At 39.4% G+C, this 23747-nt stretch overlaps 1 protein-coding gene across 1 annotated transcript in view; it reads left to right on the plus strand.

The window, feature by feature from the left end:
- The window catches only part of SLC2A13 (solute carrier family 2 member 13), a 165702-nt gene that overhangs the window by 13209 nt on the left and 128746 nt on the right, over positions 1–23747 (plus strand). The window contains exons 2-3 of the mRNA XM_087765967.1: positions 17484–17643; positions 23351–23559. Of these exons, the coding sequence (XP_087622093.1) occupies positions 17484–17643; positions 23351–23559 (369 nt within the window). The remainder of the gene's footprint in view (positions 1–17483; positions 17644–23350; positions 23560–23747) is intronic.

The following is a 23747-nucleotide window of genomic DNA, read 5'->3' on the forward strand; positions in this document are numbered from 1 at the left end:
GTGTGTGACTGTTGTAGATGGGTTGTGGAGGCATAAATCCCTATGGCTGTGTGCCAGTTGGATGAAGGCAAGCCTGGCCTGCCTGTTAGCCTGCTGTCTCAAGCTTTTGTATTACTTCTGCTTTTCTTCCTAGAGGCTCTTTGCAGGATACATGAAGTGAAACTGCGCATGCTAGGTGTGATGGGGGCTTCTTACGGACCACTTTGTTACAGTTGAACTATTCAGTTTTTCAGTTTGTCTAGCTGCAATGGCTTCTTATCCCCAAGTTTCCACTATGAGGGAGCTTCATTTGGACTGAGATATAGGGAAACCACACTCCTTGCACTGGTGCAAAGAAGGGGGAACTGGAAGTGTGAGTACTAAAGTAGCACTACTCGAACCTCAGTAACTCATCTGCCACACTTGTCTTTCCTGGCCCACGCAGGTGAGAAGGAATGGCTGATCCAGGCCTCCTAGACAGTCATGTTGGGAAGTAGGAATCCAGACATCGGGAGAACTCTGTGCGTGTGCATGTGCAGGAGCAATTGAGTAACGAAATAAAATTATATTAGTAGATATTTTAATTAGGAGTCATTTGTATTTTTGTGGTGAGAAAAAATGTGATTGAAGGTGGCTGTGCAAGAGGATACCGTAAACCAATGGTGCAGATGTTCAGCATTAGTGAGTTGGGAACGGATTCCACAGCTGTGCTGTGGAGGACAGGAGAGGGTATGAAGAACTGCTTTGGGGTATGGACCCATTCTTTCTGCCGCTTTAAATTTTTTTATCAAGTGGGAATATATAGTTCTTGGCTCAATTCTTTCTTTTTCGTTAAATTTTTATCAAGTAGGGATGTATGTTTCTTGGCTTAGATAATGTGGACTTGTATGGTCTAACACCTGCACAGGGTAACTAGTTTTCATCTGTGCTGTGGCAATGAGCGAGAGAACTTCCAGAGGCCTGACTTGGCACTTTCACCAGTTTTAAGCCAGTGTGATTCCACTGACATTACAGCAATATTAACTTCTTTACCTCATGATCTTGATAAACTACTAATTAGTACGGTACTGTACAGGAGATATGAGTCTGTTCATCAGGTAATTGTAGGTTCATAGAAAATTAAGTTTGTAAGGTAGATATGGATGTCATACTGAGCTAGAACTGAAAAATACAACTTCAGGCAAATTTGTTAGAGAAGTTTATAAGACTTTTAAGCCGATACTTGAAGATGACACACATCGTATTTCTTTGTAATATTCATCTTCTATGATATTTTGCTTACAGCAATGCTCTGTTTCTTGCTTAAAGCAAATGATTCAGTTAGTTGTAGTAAAACATAAAAATGCCTGTGTGCATACTTCTCAGTCGTGTACAAATATGTTGCCAACGTAGCTGAATCATCCAGAAGCAATGTATGGCTCTCTTTGTTTGGATTTCTATTTGTTGTACACTATCAGCACTAAACTACATGTATGCCTACAGCAATAGTGGGTTGAGAAGTGTTTGGTCTCCTGTGTCTCCTTTTCGCAGTTGCTCTGTGTGTTCTTTGGTTTGGATTTCTATTTGTCATGCATTATCAGCCACTAAAATACATACATCCCTGAAGCAATAATAGACTGAGAAGTGTCTGGTCTGCTGCGTTTCACTTTCACAATTGCTCTGTGTGTTCTGTACTCTGCAAATTCGTCCTGTGACAGGATCTGTAGCCATCGGTTTTCTCAGTCATGGTAAATTTTGCCAATGCAAATGCCAGCTTGGGTTACCTGTCCTAGGAGCTGGAACCCATACAGTTTGTTTGTGTGCTGTAGAAGCAATAATAGCAAGGACACTATTGCAAGAAGAAAATATTATTTCATGCTGATACAAAGAGCTAGAGACAGCCTTGAACTCATCTTGCCATAACATGAATTTTTTTGTGTCATGCAGTTTTATAGTCTCAAGGCTGAATTACAACAAGCCTTATGTTAAAATAAGTTAAATACATGCATGTGGTTGTTTTACTTTGCCACTTGGAAGGCTTTCTAACTTTAAATGCTGCAGTAAGAAAATGTCTGTTGTACTGTCGAAAGGGCTGACTTGCACATTATGAGACCCCAAATGTCTGATGCACTGTGTTTTGCTAAGTAAACATAAGACCAATCTGTAATTCTTGCATTTGTCACTTCCTAGCCACTCGATCTTAAAGTGACCGTGGTACTTTATGCCTCCATTTTTCCTTCCGTAAGGTGGGGCTGATGTTTGCTTGCATTTTCGAAAGGCATTCTTGGACTTGTTAAAAACAAATAATAATCTTTAATTCTATTGGTCATAACCTGTTCAGCACTACAGTTTCTGTGAATGGATTTCACAGTCTGATTTTCAGTTTCTCGGATAATTTCCTTTACAGCCAGATCTCTTCTCTCCTCATTCCCTCCTTGCTGTGTGTTTGGCCTTTAGACAGGCAGTACTATTGGTGGTACTAATCAGAGAAGCCTGGGCTCAGGAAAGCCTGATGTTCAAATCTTACTGAAATGCTGGTAAATTATTTGTTACAAATTACAATTACTGGCTGTTACGTAATTCCCACTTGGCTTTGTAACTGTAGGTAATTCTACTTAACTGGAAGTGCAAACTATGTGTTAATAGATAGATATATACAAACTGTCACATACTTGTCATTGCACAGAAAAATAAGATTGCCTAAAACCAACCCAACTCTGTAAAGCATTTTTAAGATGTATCTCAGTGGAGTAATGTAGACTTTAACTTCCAGAATGTAATCTGACATGTTGTATCACTAACTATGCTTATTCTTCAATTACTCCCACGAGCCTTTTCTGTTCCTTACAAACAGTTGGCACAAGAGTCGTTAAAGGACTTTGCTACTAAACGCTGTTGGTAATTTATACCTAAGCTTGAGTTTTCCGATATGGTATATTGAAACACTACTCAAAGGGTCTGTACGTCTTAGCAATTAAAAAGTCCTTTAAACTAAGAAAGGAGAGCAAGGTAAACTCAGAGCGAGCAGATGAACGTGGATGTGAACTTGACAGTATTTGAAAGGTGCATCATGCTGCACCTGAAGATGATGAGCAGCAGACATTTGAATTGCTGAAAGCACACACTGCATTGGACACACAGTCTGCAGGAAGTTTTTCTGTTATATTACTGCATTAGGACATGAGTATTAAGGAAGGGGATTCTGCTATTAAGGAGGTCGTCTTCAGAGGCAGGAGGAGTAGCACTCTGCTAGAACAGAGGCTTCTTCCCAACCTCATCTACGTATAAACCTGTCATCAACATGTATGCTTTGCAATGGATTATAAAATTTTATAGGGAAAATACTGTGGTTTTATTATATTCTTACTGCTATAAGTATAACTGGTAGTAACTGGGCAGGCAGGAGTGGTTAGTGAGTAATTCAGTCACCTATGAGCTGTTTCGGGCTTCGTTGCCGGTTGCTAGTGCTTTATTAGAAGCTGTCACAACTTGCTTCTTTCCTACTCACAGTTACTCTATTAGTGCTCAGTTTAATGATTCTTCTCCACTGGGTAATTAATTCTGCCTCCTGATGCTGCCCTCCTGCAGTATCGTCAGCAGTCCCTACCTTTTGTTTTGGGAAATAAGGAAGAGGATGTAGACCAGAGATGGTTTTAAAATGTAAATAAAAGTAATTCTTTTTACTTTTGAGTGAAAATTCAATTATATGTAGCTAGGTTTTACTGTAATTGATGTTTCAATTAGATCTTGCTTTATGAAAACGTAATTAAAATATCAGGTGAAATGTGACCAGATTATAGGGAAAAGCAAGATGGGAGGCAGTAATTACTTTGTAGGGTTTCTTTGGAAAGAGTGCTGTGAGGATTCGGAGCTCCCTCCCCGCTCTGGTGTTAGGATTTTCAGGTATCCTCAAATACGAAAATTTCTTTATAAATTTTCTCTGTGAAAGTAGAGTAATGCTGTAAGTGCAGAACTTGCGAAGCTTGTATTTCAGAGAGATCCTGGATTTAGTTGTTTTTCTTGGTGGTAGCTTGTGCATGAATCTTTTCACTTAAAACTTGAACTCAAGATGAGAATATCTTGTCACGTCGAAAGGGAATGTGGCTTCATTTTTTACTGTAAATCTTTCAATTTTAAGGATGGAATCCGCTCCTGAGTGGGAGCAGATACGAAGGAGTTAAATAAAATTAATAGGAAGGAGGCTCTCTGTAGTAGCTGTGCCTCAGAGTACAAAAAAGCTGGGACACTTAGAGGCTGGGGGACAGCAAACTGAAACAGCGGAATATTTCATTGCCCGGTTAGTCATCTTATGACTTACAGTGATTTATTGCAACTTTCGCAGTGCAAGTCCCAGGAAAAGCAGATTTTATCTTAACAAGGATATTTGCTGCCTCTATGTTTATTAGAATGGGACTGTTAGATATGCCATTTTAAATGCCAACTCCTAATGAATCTTAAAATTTCTTGTTTTCGCTATTCTCTTATCAGATAGGGGCAACACAGCAGACTGCTGGATGAGAGAATCAGTGCAGTGCTCTGAGTTACAGAAGGACATTTTAGATACTCATCTTTATTTCCTTTTAATCTTTAGATTGTCTAGAGTTACCAGGGTCTTGTATCAATTAAGGAGATTTACTGAGAACATCACAAGGGCTGCCCGGCTTTCACTGCAGGCTGACCTGCAGCTCTTGCAGAGCCCTCCCCTGCTAACATGCCCGGAGAACAAGGACAGGGCAGGAAAGAGCGGCTCTGCGGGGGGACCTCCGGAGCGGTGCTCCTCCGATCTGCGGTTCTCACATCCATTTGCTCTGAGCGCTATTATTAATAAGGAGGTGTGCAAAGTAAAAGTTGGAGTAAAGCAACCCTGTTAGCAGAATCACCTCTGTAGTTTGGAAGATGGCTCTCCATTACAATGTGTCTAGAGGACTGCGAGTTGTCAAAAGCTGAAAGCCATGACAGCAGCATCTCCCAGGTTTTCCTGGGATCCTCTGTCCTCTGCCAGTCTCTTCCCTGAGGCCTTGAGACTTGCAGCCTTGTTTTTAGGAAGCTCTTTGTCAGTCTGTTTCCCTGATAAAATTTAGCAGTAGTTTCATCCCACCTGCAGCATCCACCTACTCCTGGTTAGTTGAGACTTTCCTCTGCTTTTTGTCCCTTAGATGTTGGTAATGGAGTAGTTGATCTGTTCCTTTTTTCCCTTTAGTGCTTGACAGCTACTGTTTTTTGTTGTTTTTTTTTCCCCCACAAATGCAGCAGCCTCATTCTTCGTTTGTAACATCTCCTTTTTTCTTCAGTTAAGCAGCTGATGGAAGTAAATACACACCAAAATAGATTAAAGTACCCTTGTATCCCTTGACAGCTTGAGTATTACACCGTGAATCCTGCAGTTGTGACTGTTCACCTAGACTATCTCAAGTCATTTCTAGGAGTAAACCTACATGGCCTGAAGAAGTTCAGCCCTCGTTTGTCCCTCTATTAAGGACAGTCTAGTGCAAGATCCTGGTCCTAATAGTCAAAACTTTTTCTGAGACTTAACCACTTTACTTGAGGGAGCCTTACCTGGGATTCCTCCATAGGATGTTCTCCTATTACAGTTGCATTTCACCAGCACCAAGCAGCTGTTACTGAAGTGGTAGCAGGGCAACTCCAGACCATGGGGAGAAGTTGCATGGAAGCTAGACAGTTAAGCTGAGCTGCTTCTCATAAAGCAAAGAAATGTGCAGCACTTGGACTATAGAGTCAAGGTATTGACTTAACTCGCGTGCACTGGGAACACCCTTACTCTTCCTAGCATGCAAAACATGCATGCTGTGGAAGGTATCTTGAGGAAGAAGTACTACACTACCACCACCCCCCCAGCCTCCAATACTGCAAATATAGACACCATTTATTTTCCCACGTGGTCAAAAAAGTGTTTTGTTATCTCTATGTGGATCACTTGTGTTTGTAGACACAATCTTGTTTGTGTATGAAACCTCTAGTATAGAAGGAAACTGAGCAGTCACTGTGACTCGTATATTTTCATTATAATGGTAGTTATAGTTACATTACTGTCATGAGTGTTACTTGCATTGCGGTGATATAATTGAAACTTCTTTTCTAACATCAGGCCTTAGGCTGTAAAGGCTTACAGGGCTTTTGTTTATTTTTCAGAGCAATAGTTATAAAACCGGTACCTGTCTTCCTACAAATCATGCTGTTTCTTGCACAAGTGGGTAACTAAATGTGATAATTCATATCAAAATATAGTTTTCTGCATTGACGGTTGCAATGTATTTACCCATTGCAAGCACAAAATTACCGAGAATGTAAACTAGACAGGCAGTATTTTTATGAATGATTTTCCAGAATAGCGAATGAACACATTCAATGTTACTCCATAGTTTTTGTCTAAACTACTAAGTTTGCAATGAGATTAGTCTTTCTAGATTAGTTTTTTTAATTAATGGTGAGTGGTTGGTAAGAAAATGCATTCTTCTGCTTGTCTTCATCTTTAGCTGCCTGTTTGGAGTCAGTTGTTGGACTTTCGGTTAACTCAATGAAACCTAAAGCAGTTTACAGAGAAGTTAACTGGTTTAACTGTTTTATTAATTGCACTTGTAGAAAGAGGCACTGTTAAAACCAAGTTACTTCTTAGTTGAAGAGGGCTTTTGGGTGTAAGTTGAAGGCGTGCTTTTAGCTGAGCTGTAGTTCAACTTCTAAAGCTTGTTCATGCTTGTTTAGATATCACTTCTCTTAGAATTATTTTACGTTGGGTAAAGCATCACTGTAGCAGAACTAGGAAAGAAAAAAATGGTTTATAAGCAAAAGTGCAGAGTTGGAAAGGAGTATTCATTTTGTGTAGCTTTCAAATCATTACCCTCACCCTCTGAAAAGAAAATTTCACTGCACAGAAAATCTTTGCTAAATCCTTGAAGCGTTCGATTGTTGTTCTGGGTTTTTTGGTGTGGGATTTTTTTTTTTAACCATGTAAAGATGGCATGGTGTTTGTAATGCTGGCTTTCTAGCATATATGAATGGTTATGCAGATGAGTCCTGCCAAATCTTTCTGGGCCATTATAAAACCATACTTCCCTGCTGGAAAATGCTGTTTGCTTGGCTGAGTCAGCAGAAGGAGCTGGATGGCGACTGCTCAGCTGCTCAGTGCTTGCTGTGATCTCGTGCCTTAGCACAAGTCCACGTCAGCCTCCAGATCAAAAGTCTTGAATGAGAAACAGAGTAGCTGAGCTACGGATACGCATCCATCCCGATGGGCTGCCCTGCTGGAAGGTGAGGAGCCGCTGGCTGGGGAAGCAGCTCCTTCTCTTTGGCTGTGGCTACCTCAGGACGTGGCCAAGTTCATCTGCCTCTTCTTCCTGGGGGGAAGCAAGCAGCACGTGTAGCGTGTGGTCTGCATGTGCTAAAGAACGTCTACAGCAAAGCACTGCTTATATCAATTACTATTTATTTCAACTAAAAGCTTCACTTTTAAAGCAGATGAAGTAATGCTTGTCTTACATGTTTACACAAGCTGTCCTAAAGCAAACCGCTATGTTGTATTTATAATTTTAAAGTGAAAGGAAAATAAAGTGCTCTTGTTTTCTGAAGTGAGAAGCTTTTGCAATATGGTAAAAATAAGGGTTTCATTGAGTAGTATAAAAATCTGTTGCTTCACTCTTTCACAATGAAAGATCTGCAGCGTGTAAGTTCACAGAATCTTTGCAAATAGTGCTTGATCAAAATTAATTCAGAAACAAAACAAATTAGGACTTTTAGTAGTTGCTTTTGGTAGCTTTTAATCACTTTTAGGGGTGATTGTTAATCTTGTATTGTTATAACGGTTCAGAAATGCACTTGTTCACAATTCCTGGTACCTTTCAAGTAGAGGGAGCCATAGCAAATTCAGTACTGAAAATTAGTGATACTCCTTCCCTGCATGCCTGTGTGGACACACGCATGCTGTTTGAGAAAGAGTTTTTCCTATTTAGGCTTTCCTAAAAATGCTGTTTAAGAAATAATTCATCTGCTCCTGTCTGGATCACTTTAGAAAAAGGAGAAAATCCATTTCAGTGTTGAAAGTTGCTAAATACAAATTGATAGCTGTGTAGGTGACCCAACAAAAGATTTTTTTAAACTCTTTTGCTTATTGAAAAGGTAGGATAGGTTAGCAACCAATTACTTTGGTTATATATTTTGAAGAAACTGTCACTGATGAGCTAGCTCAATTAATTACCAGTTCGGTTGTTACATTTTTATGATGCTATCTTTTAGCTGGATTTCTTTTAGGAATCATTCTGATTAATGTTTTGAAGTAATCTTAAACAGGGTAAATCTTAAAGCTAGATCTGTGGTAGATTTGGGCAGCACGAAGGGAGTAACTTGTTTTAAACATGCCAGCTTTCTGGAATGGGCTCTACAGCCAGGAACTACACGCAGAGGTTCCCATTGCGGCACGCTGTGAGAAGGGGGTCCCTCAGTAGGATACCCAGGAACTAGGGCAACCGAATGGGGAGAGTCTGGCCGGGTGTTTCACAACCTGGATTAAAAGGAATATATGTTGGCCATAAAGAAAGACTGAATATGGGTAACTAATTCTGGATTGCTGGGAAACATAAACTGTGATCTGACATCTGTAGCGATAGGTGTGCTCTTATGCTTTGGACAGTTGTGAAGATCTTTGCTTCAAATTTTCTGGATGTTTAGCTTGATTATTTTGTCTCTGGTTAATTAAATCCCACTCTCTCCTTCTGACTTTGCCACTCAAATTTTCTCTTGACATGTTTTTGAGTTACTGTAACCTTGAATAATCTTAAAATAACTTTGGATAGAAAGAATGATCTGTTTTAAAAATTCTCTTCCCAAAATGAGCTTTTCTATGTGTAGTACTAATGCTGAGGCTGAAGTTCAATAGGACCCTACCGTTAAAGTGGTTCTAACACTTATAAGTAGTTACTTTCATCTGACCTTGAAAACTTTCTCAGTTCTGTTTGCTTTCATGTAAAATTCTCTTTCTGTTCCTACTGTTTGACGATTTTCCCAGAGAAGAACTATTCCCCCACCCCCCCACCCCCCCAGCTCTTCCACTTACTCCTTTGGTATCCACAGACTGTGGCATGTTTTGTATCCCCCTCTGCATTGGGATGTTATTTGGTAGAACTGAATGCCTGCAGTTTTCTGGCTGTGGGTAGTATTTTTTTTATTTACCGTGTGTGTGTTATTAAAGATTCCTGCAAATTTTCAGTATATTTTAAAAGTTTTTGCTAAACTAAGTTTCCTTTTAATAAACTGAGTAAACTAGGTGTTATTTTAATAAACTTTCACACTCTTGCCTGTACATGGTAGGTTCTTGTCTATCCTGCCTCAAGTGTCATGGCTCACTTACTTTTTCCCATTTCATAACTGCTCAGGTTCCAGATTAGAAAGATTCCTTGGCTTGCAAAATTTCAGTGTAGGAAAATAAGTACTGTGATAAATAGTCCCTTCTTGATTACTGAATTTGTTGAATATTCATGTCTCTCTACTATGATATGTGGTTTCCTTATGCTCTTCTTGCAAGATACTGCCCTGGAGATGTCAGAGAAGGGTCTTAGCGCTTTCATTATACAGGAATTGTACTCTGTGTTGGCATCTTAATTTTTTATGAGCTGGGTTTGCATCCCTTTTGATCAAGGGAGAGTTTGAAACTTGAAATTACTCTTGCGTGTGATGCAATTCACAAAGGCTAATGCTGTCTTTTTGGGGGTTTGCATTTGCAATGTGACAGTTGTTGTTTCTAGTGGACACAATTTGAGCGTTTTTTTTAAGGCAAAGAAGGATTTAGTGTTCTTGCTCCTTACTGGTACACACAACACTGAAAAACAATATCAACTAGTGAGGAGCTTCATTTATTTTTCTTCGGATTGCTCTGAAGAAACTTCTTCACAGTTGGATGCCACATAGTAACATAGGTTTTTGGCACTAGTTATAATATTAGTCATTCTGGTTTGGGCTAATGGCTAGATAGGGACATAGAGATCTGCAGTTACTTAATGTATTAGATGTTCTACAGTACAGGTTCTTCAGCGATGATGAACTAGCTCTGTGTGATTTAATAAATTAGTGTTTAAATAAAATACAAGACTTCAATGAAATCTGCTGACGTTGGACCGCCATTCTAGAGGGGATGTAGCTAAGTCTGCCCGTTACTGTGATTTATGTTCTCACAAAGCAACGTGGTTTTAGTGCTAGTGGTTTGTCCTACTGCCCTTATGTATTTCAGAGCTCTGCTGTAGCCAAGTACAGTTGTGCCGCTGCTAAGAAATGGACCTCTACTAATCTGATGTAGGGGAGAGATTGAAATGGGAAAGTGTGCTGCCGGTCATCCTTGAAATAACTTTCAGTAACCAGTTATAAACTGCTGATAGTGCCTTCGCTGGATAGGTGCAGTGGGTGGAAAGCTTAGACATTAGAGGGGACTTGAGCTTTCTCCTGATGTTCACACTCAAATACAAGCTGTTTCAATGAAGATTGTGGCTTTATCTGCTAGGGAAGTGGTTAGTGTACTAGAACAGTGTTCAAATGCACTGCTTTCTCAAGTATTTCCTATTAGCATGTTTAATGAGGCACTCTAATATCCCCTTAGGTTGACTGTCATTACTGAAAACTGAAGTGTTAACTGTAACAACAGAAAAGGGCTCTACAAGACTATGAAAAGGCTTAATTTTTGTTTAGATTGAGCCATATAATTAAAATATATTGTGGAGTTGTCTGTAGAATAGAGGTGGCTGTTGATGCAGCTCCTGCATGTGTTTGTGAAAGCTAATGGTGTGTTAAAGTAAATATCCTTTGCAGGTAAAGTGTATCCATTTTGTCAATGATAGACATTCTTCTCTCCGCAAACTACTTAAATGGATTCTTCTTTAGATTGACAGTAAAGAATATACAATTATCGTGGAACTTGTAGCTTCTTTCAAAAAGTTAACCAGTGTGTTGCCCTTATCCTCTTCAATATTACTACTCAGATGTGAGCAATGTTCCAAAATTACCGGTTGGCAAGAATGCTGTTCTTGTCAGAAATAAAGTAAAAACCTTAGAGTATAATTTGTGGGAACACAACTGAAAGAAAATACTTGATTAAAGTCTCTTTGTCTGTATAATCTGATGTACTTCTGGGATCAATAGTGTTTCAAGGCACTAAATTTAGATTGCGTGTCCAATATCCAAGATGTAAGAAGTTTATCAGATTTCCTGCAAAGTTGCTAGAAGAAAACATTAGCCTGGTATTCAGCTGTAGCTTGGCAAGTTTCCCCCTGTCCCCTTTGGAATTTGCTATTTAATTTTAAAAAACCAACCAAACAAAACAACCAAATCTTGAATTCATATTCAAACTTCCTCGTAGCATAACAACCTCTATTAAGCTGTTTATTAATATTTAATTCCTGATTTTCTTTGCCATAAACTTGCTTCTTCATCAGGTTGCCTCCACAAATCCTCCATCTGTGGAATCACTTGCTAAAGCTTCTTGGAATCCTTACAAGTAGTATAAACCACTATGGGCAGCTTCTTAATGAAGTGAACTTTAAACTTGGTTGCATTAAAGTTTTAACATTTTAATGAAAATTTGTTCTTCCAAGTTCATTTTAAGATATGTGAAAAAACAAAGCTGTTACCTTGGTTAAGTATCTCAGTACAGCTTTATATGTTGGTGAGGAATGCCTCATTCCCATGAGTATTCTCCTGAAAGGAAATGTTTTAGTCACTTCTGTTTCTGCCTCTTTATTTGGAACTCCTAACAATACAAATTTCTGTAATGAGCTGTGACTGTTCTTTTGTTAATAGAGATTAGTGGCTCAGTTGCTGTACTCTGAAATATCAGGGATATCTTTGCTTTTTGGTTTTTTGTAATTATTTCACATCCTGATTTTAGTTTCCAACTGGACAGTCTGGAGTCCCATGGCAGTTCAGGCCAGTCTCTGTTATCATACGTAGTCCTGCCTGTGGGCCAGTACAGGCTTTCGATCTCATTGTGAACTGTTTAAGGGAGCTAAGTGGTCCAAACCCTTTAACGGGCAGGTGGCTATCCTTTTAGCTGGTTGTATTCCCTGGTTCACCTGGTGTTGATGCAAAGGGTCCACATGAGCTGGAGGGAAGGAGAGACAGAACCATGGTGCAAAGAGACACCAGCTCCTGGATGTGCCTCCTTAGCACTTCCAGTTAACCATCAGTCCTCTTTATTCCTAAGCATGAAAGGCTGATTGGGTTGCGTGAGGTTTTTTTAAAGTTACCCAATTCTTGTCACCTGTCTCTTGTGTTCGTGAACCTTCTGGGTCGTAATCTAAACAGCAACAACAAAAAATTGTCAGGAATCCTTCCCAATGTTTTTGCTGCTCCTGATGCTGGTTATTTTTTGACACCAGTGAAATGACTGACACTTACATCCCTACTACCTTAGAGCTTTTTTTAATATGCTAGGAGTAAAAGTGCATCTCATTCAATATCCTGTCTCCAGCTTTTGTTGCTCTGTTTTTATGACGCACCTTCCTTCATGTCTGCTAGCCACACGACTGGAGCTGTAGTGAAGTTCTGGACTTTACAGGATACCTTTATATCCTCTGATCTTGCAAAAAAGTCTTTAAAGATATTCCATCTCCCTAGTATTTATTCCCAAATGCTTTTTATAAACAAGAACTTGGATTCCTTTTTTAGTCCTTTTGTTTTGCTACCTTAATCTCATTTCTTAAAATATATTTTTAATTCTCCTAATTATCATAGGAGTTCTCCTTCATGACCTTTTTATCTCTCCTGCCCGTAGGTTTGTTGACTTCATTCCTGAACTTCTTAATGAATTCTTTATCATGCTTACGTGTTCATACTGAAAATACCTTTCTGCATGGTAATGTGATTCTAAGGCGCCTTTTCACACCTGCTTTCTATTGATTGTCTTAAAATTGAGCTGTGCACTGTCCTCTCTCTGCTTTCCAATGGTAAGTCTGCAGATTATAGTAGCAGCTCTAGTAATTAGTCTCCTAAGTGATCTTAGAAGTGAAAAAACATTTAATATGATGATTTTAGTCCATCGTGTCATCTCATGGTTCCCGCATAATCATTAGATGCATCTTGTGGTCTAAATTTAAGAAACCTTCTATTATATTTTTTCCGAGCTATATTCTTCAATGAGAGCAGAAGGTTAATGCCTTGGTTACTCAAGTGGATAAAGATTGGGCTTGCCTGCTCTCTCTTCTCAGATTTCATAGCTGTGGTGCACAATGTAGAGCTTAAACTTTCTCTGACAGATTTCCAGTTAATTGTTTTCATTTTCTTTTGCTCACATCTTGTCACTTATCAGCTTTATTAGTTAGGTAGTAATATACTTGCCTGCAGCAAGAATCTTTTATTTGGTGTGAGCAGTTTAACAGTGAAAGCATATTAGAATATGTCATCTAAGTGTAAATGAAAGCATTCTCATATGAAAGATTAAGAGAAGATTACATTGCAGCCATATTTATTTTGCTAGGAAAGCTGTTCTTTGTTTAAATTTCTTTAATACCTATCTATTAAAATAACTACATAACGAATACTGGTTATGTATTTTAGAGATTTTTGTAGTTGATTAACATTTAATGCCTTGCTTCCAACTATGCCTTTTCACAAGAACTTACTCTGTGTTCTAGTGTGTCTTAAATAGAAATTAGAGGAAAATCTGAAGAACATTGATGCATTCTAAGGCAATTGAAAGCAAATCTGTAATGTAAATAACGTTACAGAATCTAAAACATTATTTCCTTAAAGTGGTATGATTTTTTTTCTTAATTTGGTCGGTTTCAGAATGGCCTTTTTTACTCCTGGTGATTTTTTTTTTTTTTTTTTTTGAGAAAGAACTTCACTTTTGTGTGTGAACGCTTGCTGGATGGTAGCCAGACAAACTGGGGAGGCTTTCCTAATTGCCTCCTCCCGTTTCCTGAAACCTCCTGCCGCACTCTGTTTCAGGCTCAGAGTAGCAAAGCATATGTTTTGATATCTAAATGATAACTGGAAATACATAACATAAACTTGTCTTCTGAACTGAGGTTTCTGTTTGTATGTTTTGAACCTATAGGTTTTGGAAACTTAATAGAGGAAGTAAGGTCTGAGTACAAAGCCAAAAAGGCTGGTTTTGACAGCAGCATTGTGGAGAGTCTCCTTGTGGCAAAGCTGACATGGAAGTCGGAGAGTCATGAAGTCGTTTTAGTTGGAGATCCACCTGTGGAGATGGTCAAGACCTAACTGAGCATGGTCCTGGGCAACCTGCTCTAGTTGGCCCTGCTTGAACAGGGGTTGGACTACATGGTCTCCAAATGTCCCTGTCAATCTAACCAATTCTGTTCTTAGGCTTTCCTAGGAAATCATGTGCTGTTCATTGCAGGTTTGATAATAAATAATTTCAGCTGTTGCATTAATGCTAGTTGAATAGCTGGTATCATTGGCTAGCTTGTGATGGGACTGTTGAGGTGTGCAAGCTTCCCCTTCCTCTGCTCATTCCTGTAGTCATTAACTTTGTGGTAAGAACACAGCAGAAACAGTAAACCTCCTGCCGTCATGGTGCATCTTCAAGACACTTTACAAACATGTAACCTTCACACTACCCTTATGTTACAGCCACAGGCTTTAGTTTCACCTGTAAATGGCAAGTGTTGTGTTAGCTGGGGCTAACGGTGGTTCCAGCAGTGTCCCAGGACTGATGATGTGTGCTGAACGTTGGCCATAGCTGTTGGTCTGATCAATGGCATGGCTCTGCTTTTTGAATGCCTGAGAAGCAGATTTGGCTGGCATGTTTTAAACAAGATTTCTCTGCAGATACTGTGTAAAATCAGCCTTCATTAAGGGTTGAATCGGGGGAAAAAGTAGCTTTTTTACAGAGCATATATTGGTTTTGGTTGTGCACATCTTTCTAATTGCTTTCCAGTAAAATCCACATAAAGATGTTGCCATCTTTACCTTTCAAATTATCTTCACTAGATGATTATCTATTTCAAAGATACCCTCTTTGAGAGTATATATTATTTTTCTAAAGCTTTTAATGGTATCCGTGTTTGCAGGGCATGGGGGAGGCTGAATGCTAGGGACTGACTTTTAGTAGCTTCCAAGAGAAAGATGTAAGGTCAGTTTTTCCTTTGTGTCCCTTGAAAGATGGAAACACTACCAGATTTTTCTTCTCCATATTTATTGCAAGATCCTGTTCTGTTTCTATACCTGTGGGCTCCTTGTTGGAGGGCTTGGTCTCTCATTTCATTCCTGCTGCTCTGCATTCAATCATCTTCTCTCATTTCCATGTTACTCTTGCAAACAGCAGGGAAGGTGTTTATGGGCCAAAAGATAAAATAGCCACTGGCAAGCACTTTTTTTTTTCCCACTTCTTTTTTTTTCCCCTTTTCATCTTTGAGGTACCATGGCTTGTTAGTATGAGTGGTCTTAATAGAGTAGCAGAGAGGAAAAAATGAATGGCCTCAAAAAAAACCCTTCAGAGATATCAAGCGTCTGGTCCACTGAGTCACAAATTCCCAAACCTGGTGATTATTGGAAGTTTGTCTAGGGTGTAGCAGGGGAATTACTTGATGCTCATTTTGCTGCTGAGCCTTTCCTAGGCTTCTGCTGCCTGTCGCTGACAGAGACTAGGACACTGGGCTTTGGGCCTGGCCCCGCGGAGCTGGGTGTCCCGCCAGGCCAGTCCTGGCGGTGGGAAGATGGCCACACGGCTGTGGGGGAACGAGCACGAGTGTGTGAGGCGGCATGCCCGAGGCATGCAGAGCAGGGCTGCCGCAGCCATAGGGCCCTTCCTCTCCAGCCCGGCGCGAGCCGCTGCCTCGCACGGGTCCTCAGTGGCTTTGGTTTCCAGAAAGTGGACGTGCTCCTGTGCTTTCCCATAAAGGCTTTTCCCTTATGTGTGAGCTATCTGCGTCGCTTTAATTGTAATTAGTTCAAACGCTGATATGAAAGATGTGAGAGAAATATCCCTAATGGTGGACTGCGTTTGAAAATTTGCTTCTCTGTCAAACACGCAAAGGGCTATTTGAATGCTTTTTTCTGTGGTGCATTCTGGTTGGCTCTGAAAAATAGTTGAATGAATTTTTAATGTGGGGTTTTTTTTCCTGACACTTTTATGTGTTTGTTTTATTCCATGCGGGCTGCTCAGTCAATAGGAGGAGGAGGCATTGGCACGTCCTGGGAGGCTCTGCCGGGAACTGGGTTATCACGCTGAGAGGCTGCTGCGAGCATTTACCTATCGTAACAAAAGATCTTCTGATGCCATTTTATTATTAAACAATCTGTATTCCTCGCTCGAGCTTTTGGAGGCTCCCAGCAGTTCTGTCAGGCTAACCTTGTTGCTAAAGATGATTTTGTGCTCTTAGTTCGGTGAGTCAGCCAGGCAGCGGGGCACCGGCCGAAGCCTCCGCCATTTTGTGACGAAGCCTTTGTGCCGTGACATGAGCCAGGAACCGCGGCTGTGCTTCAGGAATGGCCTGCATGCCTTTAGGTGACCCCGTTTCTTGCTGGGGGTATGGCACTGGCCTGTGCTGGCACGGGGCTGTCGGTGCGGATGTGCTGGAGCAGCCCCAGGCTGGAAGATGTGATGTCTCTGCTGCTGCTTGGCCGTGCTCACTGTGTTCAAGTTGTATCTCAGCTGGCTTCAGTTGAAACGTGTTTTTGTGTGTGCATCACCAATGTACTTCCAGTTTTAACTAAAAAAAAAAATGGCTTTTGGTTGTCACTGTTGGTTCTCTTAAGGAAATAGGGATGGACCTAATTTGGACCACCAAAGCATGTACTGCACCCAGCTCTGCTCTTTATACACCATTGAACTCCTGTTTTTATGGTTTGTGTGGGGGTGCTCCTGTGTGTGTTCCACATGAGCACGTCTGTCTTTTGCACAAATGGCTCATTTAGAGCCATCGCATAATTTATAGGAAATACTACCAGTGTTAATACAAAATAAAAGGCACCTGTGCTTTAGCTTCAGTCCTTGCTTCCTTATGGCGGTAGAGTTTTTAGCACTGCATATGGAATACTTTGAAACCAAGTCAAGAAACAATCAAGAAGGTCAAGAATCAGTGCATTATATATAACAATGATGAAATTATGCAATAATAATAATGAGAATAATAATGCTTGGCCTTGCTTTTTCTTGGAGGTGGAAACCATGCTAAAGTTCTCAGAGCTGTGAACACTTGGGATCTTCAGTTAGTCAGTTTGACTTATGTATGCTTACTTGGATTGTAGTATCTCTTTGTTTCAAAACTATAAATATATTGATGCTTTTTATTTTATCTTAGTATACATGCAATGTGAGTTATTCCTTGTATCATGACATCAAACCTTGAACTTGGAATACAGCAGCTAACAAACAGTGTGTGTACCCATTTGCTCTGGATATTCTTCTGGAGTTCGTTAGGTGTATTTTCTTTCTTTTCATCTTTTGGAACCTGGAAATCAAATTCTTCCAGCTTGTTCCATTTAAATGGTATAATATTTTATTATGAAAAAGGGATGTAGTATCTCTTTTGATTTTATAACTGTAATTTAATTTATTCTTGTAGGTGTAGCATCTATGACTGTGCCAGTGTACATTGCAGAAGTTGCTCCACCGCACTTAAGAGGCAGATTAGTCACCATTAACACTCTGTTCATCACTGGAGGGCAGTTTTTTGCAAGCGTCGTCGATGGAATCTTCAGCTACCTCGCAAAGGACGGATGGAGGTTTGTGACTCTTCCTTGCTAAAAGCAAAAGTGGCGTGGTTGTGATTTGGTTGACAGCTATTATAATTCTTGTTCGTAAAATAGAGTTTACATATAGAGTGGTAAAACGGTATACTGAAATGGAATGTCAATAATTAACTCTTGCTAAATGATATCCATACTGCTTGCACTTAGGCTTAATATTCACAGTATGCTTAGTTTCTTTTGACTTTACTAAGCTTTAAAATGGATGAGCAATAAATATGCATCAACAAGCTTGAATGATTGTCATGATGTTTATGAAAGTAGCTTGCCTTTTGCATTTAGAATAATTACATGCTGATTTTTCAAAAGGCAAATTTCCAGTAAGCATGATGCTGTATGCGCAAAATAGAGGTGTATTTCGAATATTTTTAATCTGAGCAGTAGTAATCCAATCAGAATTGAAGTATATTGCAGCATAACTTTATAGTTAAAAGTTTAGGTTATAAAATAATATTAATCTCTTTTACTCTACCTTCTGGATATTATGTTCTTCCTGTAGATATCACTAAGTGTTTCTGGACTGCAGCCTTATACCTACCTTCCGTATGGTGGTGTGTCATTTGAGAGAGATGAGAAATTTCAGTGGCTCAGTATTTTACTTGCAGTGCTTACTTGAAAAAATAATTAACAGGAGTGTGCAGGAGGAAGGACTTATACTACACATTCCAACTTCTGGAAACTTGTGCTTAATTATGTGTGCTTTTCTCTTGAAAAACTCTTGGGAAAGGGACGCATGTTGTTGTAGGACCTTTGATTTCTGTTGCAACAGCCTGGAATCATTTTGCTATTTGAAAATCCTAATTTGAAGGATCCTGCCCCCACCCCAAAAACTTGCAACATAAATGTTATTGTGTTCTCTGGCTTCTAATGGAGCTGAATAAGGATTTCTAGGTGCACTGATGTTTGAGGTTGAAGTTAAGAACAATTAATTTGGACTTGGTACATAGAAGAACCTGGAAGCTCATCTTTTTATAGTATGTAAAGAAATACGCATTAAAACAAAAAATTAATGTCCTCTTCTTAATGAGTCTTCTTAATTAATCTATGGTTTAATTTGTGTATGTCTGAAGATTCAAGAAGTTTGAGGTTTTTGCTTTTTGCCCACGTGATTGTTTCCCTTGCCTCTTTTCTAAAAAGATGTCACATTTTGACCTTAAGAAAAAGTCACTTCATGCTGATTTTGTTAGGGGTTCAGCTGGGGGAAGCTTTTCTGGATGTAAATCTGGATGTAAATCTGGGTGTGTTTTTCCCCATTAGTGGGCTGACACATAGGAGGTCAGGATGTGTTTGTAGTATGTGTTTCAGTAAATACTAGCATATTGGAAGAAAAATACAAGCTAACAAAGTATCTGACAAGTATTAATCTTACGGAGCTGTAGTTTTTGTTTAATTGTTCTGATAAACTAAGATATTCCCTAGTTTGAATTTTTGCACCTCAAAAGCAGACTTCTAGGCTTCTTTGGAAAAGATCAAAGAGCTAGCATTGTGGTATAGGATGTATCAGTTTTCAAATCAAGCAGTGACAGAGGATTGACAAGTACACTTGCATGTAAATGATTATTTAAGTGAACAATATCATTCCAGTTTGTTACACACACAAAAGTTACCATCTTTTGATAAGTTAATTTGTAAATATATTTAGCTAAAGTGGAAGATTAGGTGGAAGGCAATAATAATTGTCAAATGTAGATTTCATCTTTTTGTAAAACACTGATGTTTTGATATGCCACTATACCTTAAATAGGAATGAGGTCCCTGCTCACTGAAATGCTGCACAACTGTTCTGAGAACTTCTACGTTGGTATAAGTTATTCTTCTGTTTGGAACAAAAAATAAATTACTCTGGTATAATTCAGGCCTTTTAACCCATCTAAACTGAAAAAAGTAAAAAAGTTAAAAAGTAAAAGTAAAATCTAGAACCTGTGGATTGAGTAAGACTAGGAGGCTGGGTGTTTGATCAGAACTGTGTGAGATGCTGACTTTTGAAAATCTCCAACTATGGGCATTTCCAGTTCTCAAGACAACTTGTTCAGATGTTCAGTCACTCTTACTGTGAAGAATCGTTTTCCCTCATCTTTGATCTGAATTTTCCTTGTTGCAACTTGTGGCTATTGACTGTTGTCCTTTCACAGTGTACATCTGAGAAGAGTCTGTCTCCATCTTCTCTATGAGCTCCTTTTCAGTTGTGAAAGATGCAATCAGATCTCCTCTTGATCATCTCTTTCCTGGGCAGCACAAACCCAGTTCTCTCAGCCTCTTCTTTTATGTCATACACCCCAGCTGCACAACTGTCTTATTTTTCCATTGCTGTTCCTGGTTTGTAGCTCTCTTATGTTGGTGGTCCCAGTATTCCAGATTCAGCATGGTATGGTGAATAGTGAGGAGTAATTGTTTCTTGCAGCCTGCTGGCTCATGCTGGATAATTTTTGCTAATACAGTAATGCTATGTTTTATGTACAGGCCAAGTGCTGTTCTGCTGGATTGAGTGGAGCAAAATGAAGTGAAACTGTTGACGATGCATTGGGCAGAAACTGAGGCTATGCTAGTGATGAGGTATCCAAGGATTCTCAGCTGCGATGCTGGAGCTGTTAATTGGGGACTGTGTACTTGTCTGTCCTCAGCTAGTTTACGGCAACCTAAGACTGAGCAGGGAAGAGTACAGATGGTCTGTCACCTGGAAAGACTGGCCAGCAAACACATGGAGAGAAATCACAGATGTTCACTCCTGAGTCATCACATAGAAGAAGGAAAATTATGGAAATTATTGTAGCTCTTAGTGACTGAATGGCTAAGTATTGGAGTGCTACAAAAAACAATAAGGAACTTTACTTTTTTTCAGCTCTGCTTGTTCTTGGAAATGCTGGATATTAAATTAAAAATAAACCAAAGAAAACAAATATTTAACCTGACTCATGTCAGGTTAGCTTTATAAACCCAGCTAATGCCATCTTAATAGTATTGCAGCAGTGTGTCTGAGAAGGAGAAATGTTACAGCAGACTTATTAAATTTCATGCTGGATTTTTTTCAGGTCTGCTAGACATCTGGCTTCAAATGCAAAGTCTTGTACTCTGTATAGGAAAGAACTATATTAGATTTCTGAAAGCTGGCTTACTGCATGAAATGTCTAAAATTGCCCGCTTTTACTCTAAATCGGTTATATCAAAGTTGCTTGATCTGGAAATTGCAACAACTCTTGAACTTGCAATGGATGTATGCTCTTAACTGAACATTTTCCTTCTCTCCTGCTCCTTGTATTCAACTTTGGCCAGAAACATGTTGATTGGAAACTGACTTCAGTGAGCGAGCACTTTCTGTACATTTCTTTTTTATCTTGCCTGTGATAAACAATCCAATAGAGTCCAACTGGTAGCCTTAACAGGCTGGATCGAGCTTTTAGGAGTGTCAATTGATTTGCCTTTGAAGATGATTGCAGGTACCCAGTTGCTTAGTTCTGGAGGCTCTGCTGTATTTAAGGGACTGAAGGGCTTTGGAGGAGCAAAAATTAGATAATATGAGCATAAAGGACTAAATGTTTATTTAGATGCCTTAAAAGATCCTTTTGCTTGCAGTTTGACAGAATAACAGCGATTGTGTTTTTATTCTACTCTTCATTTGAAATAGAAAAGGCTTTCTAAATACCACTCTAGTGCAGGTATTGAATATACAATTTGGTGAGCTTCAATGGTGTATGTGTAAAAGTGATTCTGTATACAGCTACCAAAATGTTTGTGGAGAAGGAAGAGCATGGGAAGAAATGAGGACATTAATGAATGAGAACATTAGTGAATGAGGAATGAGAACATTAGTGAATTAGTGACACTTGTTAGATATGTTGGCTGAAGACTACTCAACTAATAATTCTTCCACAAGCTGTATGTTTTGAATTTTTCTTCCATCTGTTTTTCTTTTTTTTTTTTTTTTAACTGACGATGAGCTTAATTCTTAAAGTGTTAGAAAATAAGAGACTTCTCACAAATTGCTTTCTAGACCAAGACTTACTTGTATGACCTTTGGAAATTTTTGCTCGTTTTTGGAAGAACTTGAGGGCTCAGCTTGGGAATGGGAAGACTGTCCTGCATGCACATTGTCCCAGGATGGCCATCCTCTTTGGGTGTTCTTTTCCCCAGTCTCCATTTTTTTGCCCTGTGGTATTGCTCATGTTTTTCTTCGTTAAATCTACAAATGCCTCTAAGAAAGTCTTTTTCCATTTTAATTTTCATCCAAAATGCATTTGGACTTGACAAATACATTTGGTTCATTGCCCTGAAACAAGGTTTCCGTTAATGGTTGTGCTCTTTCCTACTCTATTAGCAATCTCATTTCGTAGCATGCTTTATAAAAACATCCAGGTTAGAGACTGCCGAATCGTCTGTGTGAAAGCATGCATCCTGGGGTATGAAGAGAGGAGCTGGAGATCAGCAAATCACCTTAGTCTCCTGACTCGTGTCAGGGTGTGAACCTGTTTATGACTACAGACTACCTCAGTATTCAGTCTGAGGGCTAGTTTCTGGAGGTGTTTTAATGATTATAACCACTAATGTGAAACCCATGGTAGCTGCAGTAATGTACAGGTGACACAAGCACCGTTTAAAGTCTTTAATGGAAGTGAAAAAAAATCTCAGTGAAGCGCAAATGGGAAAAGGTCAGATGTATAAAGCAGAACAAAATTATACATTGTTCTGCAATTCTTGTTATTCTTCTTAGTGTTTTATGGAAAGAGTATAAAAATGTGAAGTGTATAGACCAGAACCACCCATGAAAGTTGGTGGTATTCATGTCTTCCACAGTCTTTTCCCTCCACTTTAGCTGGAGTGAATCCTGGAATCTGTGGGTGTTGTCACAGGTGTCAGTGCTGATCCCTGGAAGCATAACTCTCCGGCCAGTGGTACTTCTCTGTTGAGTAGAGAACTAGTCTTAGTGCTGTATATAGTAAACCCCCGCCCCGGGCATCTAAAATGCATTTTTGGTTTAAAACCTAACACTGCAGCTGGCTGAAGATTTAAGAGCAGACTCTCTAAAAGATCTGGTGTAAATTGCCATGCTGGTGAAATGAACATTTGCAGTGTTTCTGCTTATAGCCAGAAATTTTCAAAAGTAAAACAGGCATCTCCTTACACAAGAGGCATATTCCTTGGTCATGTGTGTCTGTGTATACATATTACTGACCAAATGAAGCATTTTTCATTGGCTGTTTTTTTGGTGGTTTTTTTGTTTGTTTGGTTGGTTTTTTTATGTCTGTGAAACAATTAGCAGGATTTTGGTCTCATTTTTGCCATCAGCAGTACCCATTCCTTCTCTGTGCCTTTGCTTGCTTTTTCTGTTCATTCTTTTCTTGTATCTTCACTGAAGGGATTATCAGTTTGCAAACTACTGGAATGTTTCAGGGTTTTTATTTAGTCTGACTTAGTGTCCTTGGGACCTGTGGCTGTAGGGTCAGTGGTGGCAGAATAGTCAACATGTCCTTGAGATTTCCTGGAATTGCAAGCGAGGGTCCTGTTTTCTAAAATACTTGCAGAATATGATTCTTGCCTGCTTAACTTCTGGTGATAAAGAATACGAGGGGAGGAGGGTTTGATTTGTAAATTACAGCTTGAGTAGCTGTAGCTGAGTCTTCTCATAGCATGTTTTTGTAGGCAAATATTAGATATTTATTTATTTATTTATTTACTTACTTATTCCCAGGTACATGCTGGGCCTGTCAGCTGTTCCAGCAGTTATACAGTTTCTTGGATTCCTCTTTCTTCCTGAAAGCCCCCGCTGGCTCATTCAGAAAGGCCAGACTCAGAGAGCACGGAGAATTCTGTCTCAAATGCGTGGCAACCAGGCAATTGATGAGGAGTACGACAGTATCAAAAACAACATTGAAGAAGAAGAAAACGAAGTTGGAGCAGGTATGCTAAATGTTTGCTGGCCTCTCTGCCTATCAATGAGGAGACAAAAATCAGAAGAAATGTTGACGTTGTAGTCTGTGGGAACGTGATGTTTTGCTTTTTGTTGTCTTGCTATTTGAAATAGTTCATATACTGGTAGCTTCAAAGATGAACAGATGTTTCTATGATCCAGCAGTTTTAAATTAGGT

Source organism: Nipponia nippon, unplaced genomic scaffold (genome assembly GCF_047370975.1).
Source record: "Nipponia nippon isolate SJK-2023a ecotype South Korea unplaced genomic scaffold, ASM4737097v1 scaffold_3, whole genome shotgun sequence".
In the NCBI taxonomy this organism is placed as follows: Eukaryota; Metazoa; Chordata; class Aves; order Pelecaniformes; family Threskiornithidae; genus Nipponia; species Nipponia nippon.